Source organism: Amphiprion ocellaris, chromosome 5 (assembly GCF_022539595.1).
Source record: "Amphiprion ocellaris isolate individual 3 ecotype Okinawa chromosome 5, ASM2253959v1, whole genome shotgun sequence".
Lineage (NCBI taxonomy): Eukaryota > Metazoa > Chordata > Actinopteri > Pomacentridae > Amphiprion > Amphiprion ocellaris.
The window spans coordinates 4,520,410-4,535,310 of record NC_072770.1 but is presented as its reverse complement, the minus strand read 5'-3'; the positions used below and the strand labels follow the sequence as shown (position 1 = coordinate 4,535,310).

The following is a 14,901-nucleotide window of genomic DNA, read 5'->3' as shown; positions in this document are numbered from 1 at the left end:
GGGGCAAACAAGGCGGAGGAGATGCTCGTCAACCACTGGACAAAAATAAATTAGATGCCATTTACAGTACGTTTCCAGCGTTTCATGTTATGTGTTATGCCAGTAGACCAATGCTTTTATTGTATTTCCTCACTTCAGACAAGGAACTTAAAAGAAGAAAGAGTCATTACATCATACCAACATTTTACAGTGAAAGATTTTAGTGCCAGTTTTGTTGAATTCTATGGGAGATGCATGGAGAACATATCAACCCAACATATTTACGTTGTATAATTATTTTAAAAATGCTGAATACCATTAATACCAAATGGAGAAATGTAATTTATAGAATACTATCTGGTCTTCCTTTTTTCCTTTTCCTTGTACAGGGGTAATATTGGTCTTCTTATGACATGCCATTGTAGGCTATCCTCTGCTGTTTTAAGTGCCCTTAACACATTTAGAAAAATCTGTAAGCATTTTCTAGTTTGAAGTATATTTTTTTATTTGATAGAGACATGGGCATCAGCGTTCATACAACATGATATTTTTCATTTTAGTAAACTTCTCCATTCATATCCCACACACTATATTGGATGACAGATAGATAGATGATAGATATGATTATGTAATGATCCTTCCTTTCTTTATTGGTTTCTTTGAGACTACTAAGTGTACTAAGTTGTTTTTGTTTTTTTTTGCTTTGTTTTTTTTTGTTATATGTGTGTTTATATGTAGGTGCAACTGTTGAGAGGTGGCCTGGGACTCAGCTCTCCAGCATTGGAAGCACAATCAATGCCAAGATCACAGAGCTCCACGCCAAAAGTAAAAATGTTGCTGTGTCCACAGCATCTTCTTAAATTGTTCTTAAACTGCTTGTAATTGCAGTAACAAATCAGACCACTGTAAATAAACACATGGTTCATACTTCCAGGTGGATAAGTCAGTGGAAATAATTGTGGCAGTGGTAAATATTAGTTATATCAGTGATTAAGTAAGTGATTATGCAAAATTGAGTTGATTTGTATTTTTCCATTGTAAAACAACCTAACAAGTTGGCTTCATAGATAAAAGCTTTGCATCTACAAAACAGGGACACACAGGGGTTTGGGATCTGGCTTTGGGTAACACAGTGATGACATAAAAAATACAGGAATGCTGATGCAACACCACAAACATTATCCACCTCAAATTAAGTTCGTTGTTGTCATAATGACAAGCTGATTTGTAGCCAAGCTTTTTTAGGGAGAAATTTTTATAAGTGGGCTGGTTTTTGATCTCCCTAATTTTGCACATGAATGTTCTGAAGAAATTTTTGGAATTTCCAAACTTGGTGGTTTAGTTAACTCTGTAAAGAGATGTGATTTATTTACATACAGAGCTCTGACTGAATGCTAGCAATATTTAACTGTTCATTGCTGCTAATAAAGTCTATTAAAGTAAACGTTTGCTTAACACCCACGTTTTCAGTATTACTGATAGTGAAAGACTGCATTTATCTAACTGGAATGGAATTGTAATGGTAGAAATTAGTTGTTATGGGTGCTGACCTGGCAATCTGCGCCTTGCTAGTTTTCAACTAAATTTGAGCCGATTGCTGTGTCAGTATAGGTTCAAATGTCACTTGATTCATTTGTTTTTGACTATAAAAACTTTATATATAACTTATAAATTCATAAACTAAAAATATATGTTTTTTATGCTGCTATTGTACATTTTATAGGCTGACATATACTACAGCATACAAAAAAACTGTATGTAATGGTAAATTACCCATATATGTTTTAAGTAATTTTAATCACATGACATATAATTAGTTTAAATAAAGCATACAAAGACAGCTTAATTTCCCTGCAAATTATATAGACTTTACATGCAGAAAGCCTATATATCATTGTATGTATTCATGTGGAAAGACAAAAGCAGTTTTCAGTTTTGTGACTGAATAATTAAAATGTTCAAAAACACTCAAACAAAGCTGATGAATTGTCCACTGGGTGTTTGGAGTTTAGTATAAACTATGATTGGATGCTTTTGTACAAAAGCACAAGTAACTTAAAATCTCCATGATATATATTTAGTGCAAAGGGATACAACAGCCAACCTTAACTTGTCTGCAGAAGTGTAGATTTCAGGACAGACGCAGAAAATGTGCCCTGTGCATTTGTCCCCTCCCATAAAAACATCAAAGAATCAAAGGATTTTTATTTGAAATAGCACCTTTATCAGATGTAACAATGCCTCAGACAGTTGTGGGTCTTTTTTATTCAGCAGCAGGTCTCTTTTTACCCTCAAAATATGAATTCAAGCAGAATTACCCACTGAACCGACTGTGGAAGACTGATGTAGAAAAGGCACAAATTGGAACATAAAGATTCACCAGAATACAGGAGGTAGAATGCCCTGAGAAGGACCTCCAGACCTGCTGTCTATTGTATTTTCCCCCAATAATCAAAGGAAACCTTCATCCATGATAACCAGGATGATCTTTATATTACAAACCCACATTTCATTTAATTGCTTTCATTGGCATCAGAAGCGGTGGTTCTAGGCGGTTGGGAAGATCAGGAATCCAGTAAAAGTGTGGCTGGTGCTGCTGTAGCTCGTCACGATGTTGTTGTACCTGGTTGCCTGCAGTGAGACGGTGTCTCCCACCTCCAGCTCCAGGAGCGCTGAGCCTGAGGTGACCAGGAAACCCTCAGAGAAGTCACATAGTATCATGTGACTTTCACTGGCCTTCTTCAGCTCTATACACACCTCCATGATCAGAGTATACAAACAGTCAGGAACACAAGAAACTAGAAAAATGCTTCACATTATAAAGACGGCAGATCACAGTGCACATATTTTGTAGGTCAGGTAGCAGATAAGAGCAACATGTACCAAATTTGTGCTTAGATAAAGAATAATTGTAAATGCCTGCATGTTCTTTCACAAAAGTTATGTCATGAAAAGAAGTCAAAGTATGTCAATAAACAAAAACAACAAAAACAAACATTAATATTCACTGTCACTAATGTATGTCTGATATTTAAATAATTAATTGCAGTTAAATAAATAAAATGTACTATTTAACACATATAAATATTAATAAATTCATAATACATATATTACATTAAGTATAATTGTATTTTGTATTAAAAATACTATAAACATATTAGATGTAATCTAAATGATGATAGCAATAATAATCACAGCAATAATGCTAAATATAAGTAAGCTATTTTTATTTACCACAGTGCTTGTTTAGCTTAATGTAATGCAACATATTTTAATATACCGCTACAGTATAAGAAGACAAGTTTCAACACTGCTGACTCCAGCTGCCACATATAGTGAAGGGGAGAAGAGAAACACAGATCCAACACAGACACACAGTGTTGTGAGGAGACACTCACTCTGCTCTTTGCTGAAATGTGGTAACTGAAGAAATAGACGCCTTTGGTGACACATGTGAACGTCCCGTTTGTCAGCGGTTCTCCTTGAAACTGTCCATCTGGATTGGGCAAAATCTCACTGTGGGAGATTTAGAGATACATCTGTTTATTTTGTTCCAACATCCACAGTAGTAAAGGTTGGATCTGAAAGGTTTAATCAATAATTTGTGTTTCTCCATGCCATGTGTTTATTATTGAAAATTAGATTTGTCTAGTGAGAATCCATCTTCAGTGTACTTTTGAAATATATTTAGTGCAATTTCTTTATTTCTTATTTAATGTGTTTATAAATCTCCCATGAAGAACATTAACTCTTTTTAAAACAAATTTTCAAAACCACTACAAGTGAATATAAAAACTTAAGACACTGAAGAGATTTTAATTTACCTTTTCTTATGCCATACTTCAAAATGTGAAAAAAATATACAGCAAATTTTGTATTCATAACTTGTTTGCCTCCAAAGTCTGTGATTTGTTGTTACAGAGGCAGCTTTTATTGGTTTGTAAAGTAGTTCAAATAATTTAGTGTATTAAAATATACATTTATTTTGAGAATGTAGCATTTTCATTTCTTTATTTTTTTTAAATTTGCTTACTGTGACTGATTGCATCCCACAAGAAAACATCATTTCTTGCTAAAGTTACAACACTTTTGGTCATGTCTATTTCTGTAAGTGACTTTTTGTCTGAGCTCTTCTCATGTGTTTTCTATGGGTGAACCTCAGCTGAAGAAAAGTGGTAACAGCTGTAAACTGGAGACTGTTGAGTTTACAGGTAAACTCAGCTGATAAAATCACCCACAGTCCTGCTGAAGCAGGTTTTGTGACTATTAGTCCTTTTGAAACTCCCATAGATGTTATGCTTTCCAAACTTAACTTTCAATGTTGCCACTGAATATGAAATCACCGCTCTGACCTGTTGAAGTCGATGGTCGTGTCGGCGTCTGGTATTTGTGGTATCAGCCGTTTGTAGGAGAAGAAGGATTTCCGTTGGTTAGAGGGGTTGAAGGGCCTCCCTTTCTCACCCGGTTTGCCTGGATATCCATTTGGCCCTGGCAGACCCATCTCCCCCTTCAACCCTGGTCGTCCTGGGGGGCCCCACAGACCCTTTTCCCCCTTCTGGCCCCTGGTGGACTCACCTGCCTCACCTGCAATTTTCACATTTCACAAGATAGTGTCAGACGAATCTTAGATGCAAGATCAACTATCCTTTGTCAATATGGCCAAATTTCCCATAGATTTTGGATTTTTTATTTCAGATAATCTGTTGCAAAATTGTAGTGACATGAACAAAAGCACAAATTTCTTTTGTGAAGGAATCTAAAGCTGAATTTAGCAGCATTCAGTGTTGGACAATTGGAATCCTGTATAGAAATTACAATGTCTACACTGTAATAAAACAATAATTACAAAATGGTAATAAAAAGAAAAGAAAATCTGATAGTAAAAATGCCAGAAAACATATTAAAAATTGTGGAATACTGTAACATTCAACAGCAAATGTCCATAAAATGAGAACAATTTTGCTGATTAAAAACAGTAACTTTATGGTTACACATTGTAAAAGAAATACAGATTTTGTTGGAGAGTTTTTTTGTTTGTTTGTTGTTACACTTTGTATGCTACTTTTACAACATCAACTCAATAATTAGCATGCACTGTAAAAGATTTCATTAAAAAATCTGGCAGTGTTTCAGTACTGTAAAACTGTGAAAATTACAGCAAATACCTGTAAAATAAAGACATTTTTAGCTGAAATAAATACAGTTAAACAGTGTGATTTTATGGTCACACATTGTAAAAGAACAAATAACGATTTTTAATAATATATTTTTTAAAATATGGACACTATGTAAAGTTTAGGCCAGTTCTATATTTTTACATTAATAAATATTTTCTGTGATTGCACAAGACTGGGAGAAATCTCTAAAATAACAGTTTAAAGAATTATTCATTGTATTCAGTTGTTCCATGATTGTTCATTCAAATAATAGTAAAATATCTGCAAAATAAGATTTATTCTTTTTTACTGATTTAAATACAGTAAAATTGTTGAATTTTATAGCCTTAAGTTATTAAAGAACTAACTACCATTGTAAAAAAAAAAAAAACAATAACAGCAAATTATTTGAAAAATTACAGCTGAAAACTGTTATAAACGCTTTTTTTCCCACAGTTTATTGAAGACATGAAGGAAACCATGTCAAATGTATGCATAGTGTCTTCTTGTTCAGTCAGAGCTCACCAGGGTCTCCCTTCTCTCCTTTAGGACCGTCTCTGCCGTTGGGTCCATGGACACCTGGAATGCCAGGAATCCCGGGAACTCCTCCACTGCAGGAGTCCTGTGTGACGGCTGGGAAGACGGAAGCCATAAGCAGCAACACTGAAGTACTGCAGATCAGCCACTGGGAGGCCTGAACACACATGGATACATGTTACCATCCAGATGTAGCCCAAATTTCAACAAACAAAAATACTGCAAGACAAAATACACATTTTTGCTTATTTTCATCCACTACTGTTCTTGACTGTTAATATTTGAAAACATCTGTTTATACTGTATCATACTGATTGTATACTGCACATATCTCATATTGTCTGCACTATTTATAACTGTTCTACTTGGTGTATCGTACTGTGTATATACATACATGTACGTACGTATAATTATAATGCATTTTTACTGCCTCTTTGTCCTTTTGGCTCGATGCTAAGCTGCATTTTGTTGTCTTAGAAATTAGACTTTATGCAATAACTGTAAATCTAATTCAATAGAATGTAATCTCATTTTTACCATTTTTACAGTTTTTGAATGTGACCAGATTTTCAACATTTTTCACAGAGTTTCTTTTACATGTACACTAATTGAATGTTAATGTTCTGGAGGTACAGTACAAAAGCAAAATCTCATTATTTTTAGAGGACTGAACTAAATCCCTGTTTTAGCTCAGTGTCCATAACTTAGACACAGTATATAACGTGATACACAATAGAACAGCTAGAACTGTGAAACAATGAATAATAATAATAATAATAATAATAATAATAATAATAATAATAATAATAATAATAATAATAATAATAATAATAATAATAATAATAATAATAATAATAATAATAATAATAATAAATTTTATTTATAAAGCGCTTTTCCAAAAACTCAAAGACGCTGTACATAAAATACAATAAGATAAAACAAAACCGTTAATTAAAATCAGTAGATAGTAAAACAAGTTCAAGATAAAATACAGAATCACTTAATGATGAAACCACCATTTATTAGAATGCATATATCTAAATGAGCCTTTTTTCACAGTCTAGACTTGCCTGTTCTTCTTGTTCTGTATAAGATAAAATAATCTCACCATCTCCAGGTAATGAAATCTGTAGTCCTGTGTTGCAGCAGAGGTGCAGAGCTGTCCTGTTGCAGAGTGATCGTCATATCTCAGTCAGGACTAAAACAGGAAGCGAAACTGCCTAAAGAGAGTAAGACAAAGCTGTTTTGGTGCCATTAATAGAATTTCTGTGGTACAGTGCAGAGAGTGAACATGAGAACATTAGTGAACAGAGATCGTCAGCAGTGACCTCTTTTGTAGAAAGGCAGGCAATGGCTGAAGAAGGATTCAGACAATTTACTTAAGCAAAAGTACAATAATGTAAAAATATTTCATGCCACATATATGTAGATTCAGAAGTTAAAATACAGATTTCAGCAAAATATACTTAAAGCATCAGTAAAAAGATGAAAAGTGAAAAAGTTATTTCTTTTGGCACTGATGCATTATTATATATGATATTACCAGCTATGTAATACTGATGCACTGATGCGTCAGCTGCATTTTACTGATGTAGTGGAACTGATTTTAAATGACGAAATGAGGACACAAGCGCAACGGATTTCTGATTACAAAAAACATGCAAGACAACAAAAAAGAAGTGGCCAGACGTGTACGTACTATGTAGTGAGATTGGTAAGTTTGTGGGGATGTTTGGCCTGAAGTCTGAGTTTCAAAGTCAAACTCTTAATTTGCTAAATCCCAATGATAATAGATGCTGCTCAGCTAAATTGCTCTGGAGGAGGTTCTTTTCTGAGTTTCTAGATTAGATCAGCTAAACAAAACATGACTCTTTCAGCAATTCTTCTGACCATATTGCTTCTGAGTGATACTGATTCACAGCTAAGGCAATACAATTATAAGCCTGTCGAGCTGTATGTTAGTAATGAAACTGAAAGAAGCTTTGCCATATTCATGAAAATTCATGAATATGTTTTTATGTTTGGTTCTGGTTTGCTACCAAGTCCGTTTACACCACCAGTGCTGCAGGTAATACACACAGATTGAGAGTCTACTGGTATTTATCATTATTTTACTTACTATTTTATTATACTATTAATTCATTTCTCTTTGATTTGGCCAAAAAACTAAAGCGATTTCCACATGTCCTTCATTATGGGATGATTCTGACCTAAATGCACTTGTTTAAAATGCAAATTTATAGCTGGAGTTTGCTTGTTCTCCTGTTTGGGTTTTCACTGGGTTCTCCTGCTTCCTCCCACAGTCCAAAGACATGAACTTATGTTATGATCCCTGCTCCAGCCCCTGTTTTCTCCCTCCTTCTCCCTGTTTTTCCTTCTTTCTTCCTCCTTGTCCTTCTGCATCTGTTTTGACCTGTCTGGCTCCCTCTGTCACTGTCATCTCTCTGTCCCTAGACAAGACATTTGCAGAAGGGCTCCACATCTCTGACCTGCAGCATCTAACCTCACCACCTGCTATTCTGCCTGGAGTCTGTCCCAGCTGACTTAGGGTGAAGGCAGGGGACACTTTCAGTCTGTCACAGGGCCACACAGAAAGACAGACCAAATATACAATATTTTGTTGTAAAATACTAAGAAGTAAAAATATAATGCGACATCAACTGGAAATAATTAAAGTACAAGAAGCTTAAAACTGTATTTAGTTGCAGGGCTTGAAGAAATATAGGTAGCACCATTGACTCCCTGCATGTTTATCCTCATTAACACTACATTTGTTGATTTTTGCCACCTCCATTCTTAAGAGTTCAAAGCCTTTCCCAGAAAATCCCTTTGTTGCATTCATGTGAGGTCAAAAAGCATCCCTCTGCGGAAGTGAAACAGCTGAATACAAAATCTGGAACACCTCCAGCTGGTGAAAATGTGTGATGAAGCATTGTAAAATGCATCTAGTTGCAGAAATATTTCCTCCAAATTAACATTTTGTTCTGTTTTTGTCTGAACTTCTTTTGTTGTGGTCTGAAACAGTGTTTCCAGGCAGTGTGCTGCTGAAGCGTTTAACCTCAGTGTGGATGTCAGTATCTGTTCCACAATATATTTTATTTATTCAACGGCTGATGTTCATCTTTAATACTATCTTATGAAATGTGGATGTTTGTCATTTTCTGTCTTTTTCAGATCCTCATTTCATTTCTGCCTTTTTGTCCTGGGTGTGTTTTCTCTCCTTAAGTTTAAATTTAACATTTTGTCTCGGTTTGGGATTATGTATCCCAGAAACAACATAGATGTGTCATTCTGTTAACTGAAAATGTTAACCCATCATCATTAGCATTGGATGAGATCGCTCCTAATGAGTTAATGGAATCAATTATTTCCCAATATGAAATTTTTAATGTCACCTGAGTTTGAAGTTAGAATTATCAAGACTTTTATGAAACACTGTTCATGACATTGTTTACAGATTCCATTTTATGCCTTTACAATATGTAGTTTTTATTGTCGCGTGGACAAGGAATTATCTGTACATATATACCAACTGCTGTCATTGGTGGACCACCTGCTTTCACAACAATTCACACCTGGGGGCATGTTGAGTCCGAGGTCGGCAATGGGCCATTAGTCATGTGACCTGATCTGACTATACACAATCTGCTACTCCTTATTAGTCAGAACTGAAGAAGACTCTTGGGTGCAAGTGAAATGTCTTCAAGAACCTACAAGAGAAATCCAGCTGATTTTCACTGAAGTGCCTACAATTACCATGACCTGGATTACTGAGAATCTTCAGACATATCTGTACATATGTGATGCTTTATAACAGAACAACTGAACGGCTTACTGTTTGCTTTTTTTTACACTGTGTCAGAGTCATTTGAAATCACTGCTCATACCAAATCTATTGCAAATGTTCTGCTGCCTATAAAAAGTATTCCCTCCCATGGAGGTTTTTCTATTCTATTGCTTGTCAACACTGAAGCATAGCCAAAAATGCCATGTCAGAAAACAGAATTCTACAAATGTCAATTAAAAAACATGAAATGTAGGATTAGTGATTGCATGTATCCACCCTATTTAAAGTGACTCAAATAATTCAACTTAGTTGAAGTCAGTAGGTGCAAAAAGTCACACAATTAATGAAATGCAGATCATCTGAGTGCAGTGAATGTGTCTCAATGACTGTAATTTAAAGACATCTGTATCTGGAAGGTCCAGCCAGTGGTAAATCAGTACTTCTGGCTATAACTACACTATGAAGTCAAAGGTTATTGAAAAGCATCAGTCAGGGAATGGACACAAAAAGATATATTCTTTTCTAATTTTATTCAGAAAGGTGAATTTTCAAGTGTTCTATATTCATTATATGCAAAGTAAAATATACTACCATCAAAAGTTTGGACACATCTTGTCATTCAGTGTTTTTTCTTTATTTTTGCTACATTCTATTTTGAAGATACATACTGAAGACATCAAAATTATGAAGCAGGCTATTTGGAATTAAGTACCAAACAAACAATTGTGAAACTCTAAATGTATTTCATATTTTAAATTCTTCAAAGTAGCCACCCTTTGCGATGATGCCAGCTTTGCAAACCCTTGGCCTTCTCTCAGTAAATTTCATGAGGTAGTTACCTGCAAGGGTTTTCACATCACAGGTGTGTCTTGTTAAGGTTAATTTGTGGAATTTCTTGCCCTCTTTATGGAGTTGGGATCATCAGTTGTGTTGTGCAGAATCAGGTTGGTACACAATTGACAGCCCTATTGACATCTGTTAGAATCCATACTATGGCAAGAACCAATCAGCTAAGTAAAAAGAAACGACAGTCCATCATTATTTCAAGAACTGAAGGTCAGTCCTCAAAATTGCAAAAACTTTGAATGTATCCCCAAGTGCAGTCACAAAAACCATTGAGCGCTACGACCAAACTGGCTCACAAGAATCACCTCTGCTGCTGAGGATAAATTCATCCGAGTCACCAGCCTCAAAAATAGCAAATTAACAGCATCTCAGATTAGAGCCCAGATAAATGCCACACAGAGTTCTAGCAGCAGACACATCTCTACATCAACTGTTCAGAGGAGACTGAACTAATCAGGACTTTATGGTCAAATAGCTGCTAAGAAACCACGACTAAGGAAAAGAAACAAGCAGAAGAGATTTGTTTGGGCCAAGAAACACTAGGAATGGACATTAGATCAGTGGAAATCTGTGGTTTGGTCTCATGAGTCCAAATTTGAGATCGCTGGTTCCACCTACTGTGTCTTTGTGCGACACAGAAAAGGTGAATGGATGGTCTCTACATGCATGGTTATTACGGTGAAGCATGGAGGAGGAGGTGTGATGGTGTGGGGGTGCTTTGATGGTGACACTGTTGGGGATTTATTCCAAACTGAAGACACACTGAACCAGCATGGCTACCACAGCATCCTGCAGTAACATACCATCCTATCCAGTTTACGTTTAGTTGGACCATCATTTATTTTTCAACAGGACAATGACCCCAAACACATCTCCAGACTGTCTAAGGCTATTTGACCAAGAAGGAGAGTGATGGAGTGCTGCATCAGATGACCTGACCTCCACAGTCACCTGACCTAAACCCAATTGAGATGATTTGGGATGAGATGGACCACAGAGTGAAGACAAAAGGGCCAACAAGTGCTCAGCAGCTCTGGGAACTCCTTCAAGACTGTTGGAAAATCATTTCAGGTTCTACCTCATGAAGCTCATAGAGAGAATGCCAAGAGTGTGTAAAGCAGTAACCAAAGCAAAGGGTGGCTATTTTGAAGAATCTAAACTATAAAACATGTTTTGACTCATTTCACAATTTTTTGTTTACTACATAATTCCATATGTGTTCATTCATAGTTTTGATGCATTCAGTGACAATATACAATGTAAATAGTCATGAAAATAAAGAAAAGCCATTCATTGAGAAGGTGTGTCCAAACTTCTGACTGGACGTGTAGGTCAAGGCTTTCTTAAATAAAATATTGATGATGGCTTTTAGTTCATGAAAATGAAAAATCCATCCATTATCTGTCCACTGCATAATCCTCTGTTGGGTCATGGGGGGCTGAAGTCTTTCCCAGTTGACTCAGGGTGAATTCACTCTGGACTGGTCACCAGTCTAACACAGGGCAACATAGAGAGACAGACAAACAATCACACTCACATTCACCCCTACAGACAATTCAGAATCACCAGTTAACCTCAGCATGTTTTTGGACTGTGGGAGGAAGCTGGAGAACCTGGAGAAAACCCATGCAGGGAGAACATGCAGACTCCACAACGAAAGACCCCAGACTCAGATCTCAGGGATCTTGTGAGGCAACAGTGCTAACAACAAAACCATTGTGTAGCCCATCTCAAAATATTAGAATATTTCATAAATCATATTTCTTTTGAAAGCATTTATTCTTAAACAATTAGACTCGTCTTTCTGCACCAATAGGAGAAAATAAAACATTAAAATATAAAGCACAAAGCATTTCAGGTTGCTTCTCTCCTCTTTATTTGGGGTTATTGAGCTTTCTGGTTGAAATTCATTTAATTTTTAATTAACCAGGAAATCATTTTGTATTTATTTGAGACTATCTTTAAATGTCAACTGCAAGGATTAATTAAAAGGAGAAAAAAAAATTGAAGCTGCATTAATGATAAACTTGTTTTAAGGGTTAAAACCATCAATCAACAATCTATTTATAAATCCTTAAAAGTGGCTTAAACGTCATCTAATGTAAACACACCTATTAATATAGATGGGGGTCTGCAATATTCCTAGTTGTCTGTAAATGAAAGGCTTTTTACACTGTAAATTTAAAACCAGCTGAGTTAAATTAACTGAGAAAACATACTGGATCACAATGGCAAACATTGCTTTTACATTTCTTTTCATTTGAAGACTCAGTTCTTTATTTGACAAGAAAAACTTACAGCTGATTCGACAAAATAAAATTGTAAAACAAAATGACAAAAGAAAGGTGAAGACAGAAATATCCAGTAGGCATTTTTTCAAAGTTGAAAGGGTCATTGCTTTGCCTGTAGTTTCATTCGTTATGCTGTAAAATGGTGTTGTGTTAGCCACCTTGTCCATCAGTGTGCTTGCAGCAGGAAGCCAGAGAAGATGCTGTAACCACTGGGGCTTCCTCTCATCCCTCTGTAGTCTTTAGTCTCCAGCCAAACCTCCTGATCTTTCGACACATAGACCGCCAGACCGCCCGAAGTCACCTGGAATCAGAACCAGTCCAAATGTTACCAATACCGGGAAAATGCTGGATGTACATATAGATATCATTATACATTATTATTATTACATATATAGAGAAAGGTATTTTACAACTTACATACATCCTCTAGAAACTAGATGTTTTTTACACCACTCTGCTCATCATTTCTGTTCAACACCCTCAATTCACCATGTTAAACATATCCTCCAACAACTTCCTCCTCTGTATAGCAGTTCTGAGCTGTGTTGTATTATTTTATTGATAAACTATATCTTATTTTGTTCTCAGTCACTTCCACACTTGTCTATTTTCTGCTCTGTGAAGACGCAACCTACTGAATACTTGCAAATTTTTGTCAGTTAACAGTTGGCCACACCTAAGTTAATCATGAATTCTCAGTTGCGCTGAGGAGTGCAACATTTTTGTATTTTTTTTTACAGGATTTGGTGCAACAAGTTCATTTTTGGCAATTTGTTGAATATGACATGCACAATAAAGAGATTAATATAATGAAATATTGCAATTTTAAACTTCGATTTGCTTCATTTTAAAAATAAAACCGCATGTCAAATGATTAGTTAAAAGACCATGTGAAAGTTGAAAACCTAATGATTCTGTCTGTGTAGTGTAGTGGTGTAATTTTGGAGATTTTTTAATGATAAAATGCACATTAAACTTGAGAGCAGTTTAAATGATTCAGAGGGCTAAACTAATAATGTGGTGACATGATATATAAGACCAGCAGATCACTCATTATCACTTCAGTACTATTTGGTGGCACAGTAGTGTATAAATAAACCTATGGTGTTGTTTTATGTTTGTACCTGTCTCCTGTTCCGGCGATAATCACAGAACGATGTCAGCAGCTGGTTGTCAAGCTTCAGCACCACACAGAGTCGATCTTCTAAGGAGGCATGGAACACAAAGTAGTACGTTCCTGAAACCCGACACCTGCAGCACAAATTCAAAACTTAGTTTTTTCTTGTCTTAATGATTGAGCAGTGTGGTGTAAATTTTAGGATATCTATTATAGAAAACAAAACAAACACATCAAAATAAAACAGTCAATCTGCAAAATTATGGTCAAGGCCAAATTCCCAGAAACCAACGACAAGTTAAAATGGAACTGAGGCCTCAGGTGGTGCAGATGTAATCAAAGATTATTTAATCAACTGGTCCAATATTGCAGAATCAACAACATTATGAGAAATAATATTGAAAATTTCAGGCATTTATTTTTACCTATTTCTTACATATTGTCATTCAATCATGGCCTCAAATTTCAAATGTGGAGAAAAAATTTGCTTTGTAAAAATTCATATTATATGCTCTAAAAATTTCAAGCAAATCAGAGATGGTCGCACAGAAATTGTGGTAAAAATGTGATTCTTTAACCACTTGATGCCTGAATTTATTTACAATTAAAGAAAAAAAACATTTTTGTGTGTTTTTGCTTTCCAGCTGATGCTAAAAGAAGTGGAGATTGTTAATTTGTCTATTACACATTGAACAGATATATAACAATAATAATAGATATATAATAATTAGGTCCCACTTCCTAAGAGAAACCGGTGCTTGCAAAAGGTTCGGAGGTACGTATTGAATATGCACAAACCGGCATTGGGGGAATGGATACACTGTCTCGGCTGCAGTCTGAATGAAAGTGGTATGATGCAAATTCGCAGCAATAGGGGTTAAGATGGCACAACCCTGGTATGACTTTGGTGACCGCTGACTCCAAATGTTTTGAGTCGCAGCAGGTGTTTTTCTCACCTGAAGTGTCCTGTTCTTGCGTTGTAGTCCTCATCAATGTTGGTGATGATGTTGGTGAACCGAATGACGCTGGCTCTGTCTGGGTATTCGTTGGTTCCTCTGGCCACGCTGAAGGCCGCCTGCGGTTGGACGCCCACAGTCCTGCAGCCACAGAGACAATGCACACTGCTTTTTCTTGAAGTGTGGAACAAGGACTTGGACCTAAGAACCAGCCTACGTTCCCACCAGTTTA

General features: G+C 35.9%; 2 protein-coding genes across 3 annotated transcripts in view; both read right to left on the bottom strand.

Moving 5' to 3' along the window:
• Nucleotides 1-2,180: 2,180 nt before the first annotated feature.
• LOC111569777 (complement C1q subcomponent subunit C-like) lies at nucleotides 2,181-6,936 on the bottom strand. The gene is made up of 5 exons (XM_055010457.1): nucleotides 6,781-6,936; nucleotides 5,661-5,829; nucleotides 4,332-4,563; nucleotides 3,378-3,495; nucleotides 2,181-2,736 (listed from the first exon to the last, which is right to left on the bottom strand). The coding sequence occupies exons 1-5, from the start codon at nucleotides 6,781-6,783 to the stop codon at nucleotides 2,527-2,529; spliced, it is 732 nt and encodes a 243-aa protein (XP_054866432.1). The 5' UTR covers nucleotides 6,784-6,936; the 3' UTR covers nucleotides 2,181-2,526.
• Nucleotides 6,937-12,157: 5,221 nt separating this feature from the next.
• Nucleotides 12,158-14,901, bottom strand: part of LOC111567282 (complement C1q subcomponent subunit C-like) — a 6,347-nt gene continuing 3,603 nt past the window's right edge. For both annotated transcript variants that reach the window (XM_055010455.1, XM_055010456.1), the window contains 3 exons: nucleotides 14,670-14,810; nucleotides 13,721-13,847; nucleotides 12,158-12,897 (listed from right to left, as the gene is read on the bottom strand). In XM_055010455.1, the coding sequence (XP_054866430.1) occupies nucleotides 12,763-12,897; nucleotides 13,721-13,847; nucleotides 14,670-14,810 (403 nt within the window). In that variant the 3' untranslated portion in view covers nucleotides 12,158-12,762. The remainder of the gene's footprint in view (nucleotides 12,898-13,720; nucleotides 13,848-14,669; nucleotides 14,811-14,901) is intronic.

Excerpts from the sequence above, each read along its gene's own strand:
- LOC111569777 (XM_055010457.1), bottom strand. Across the intron at positions 4,564-5,660 it reads AGGAGAGAAGGGAGACCCTG|GTGAGGCAGGTGAGTCCACC; the intron begins GTGAGCTCTGAC and ends TGAAAATTGCAG. Across the intron at positions 3,496-4,331 it reads ACGACCATCGACTTCAACAG|TGAGATTTTGCCCAATCCAG; the intron begins GTCAGAGCGGTG and ends AATCTCCCACAG.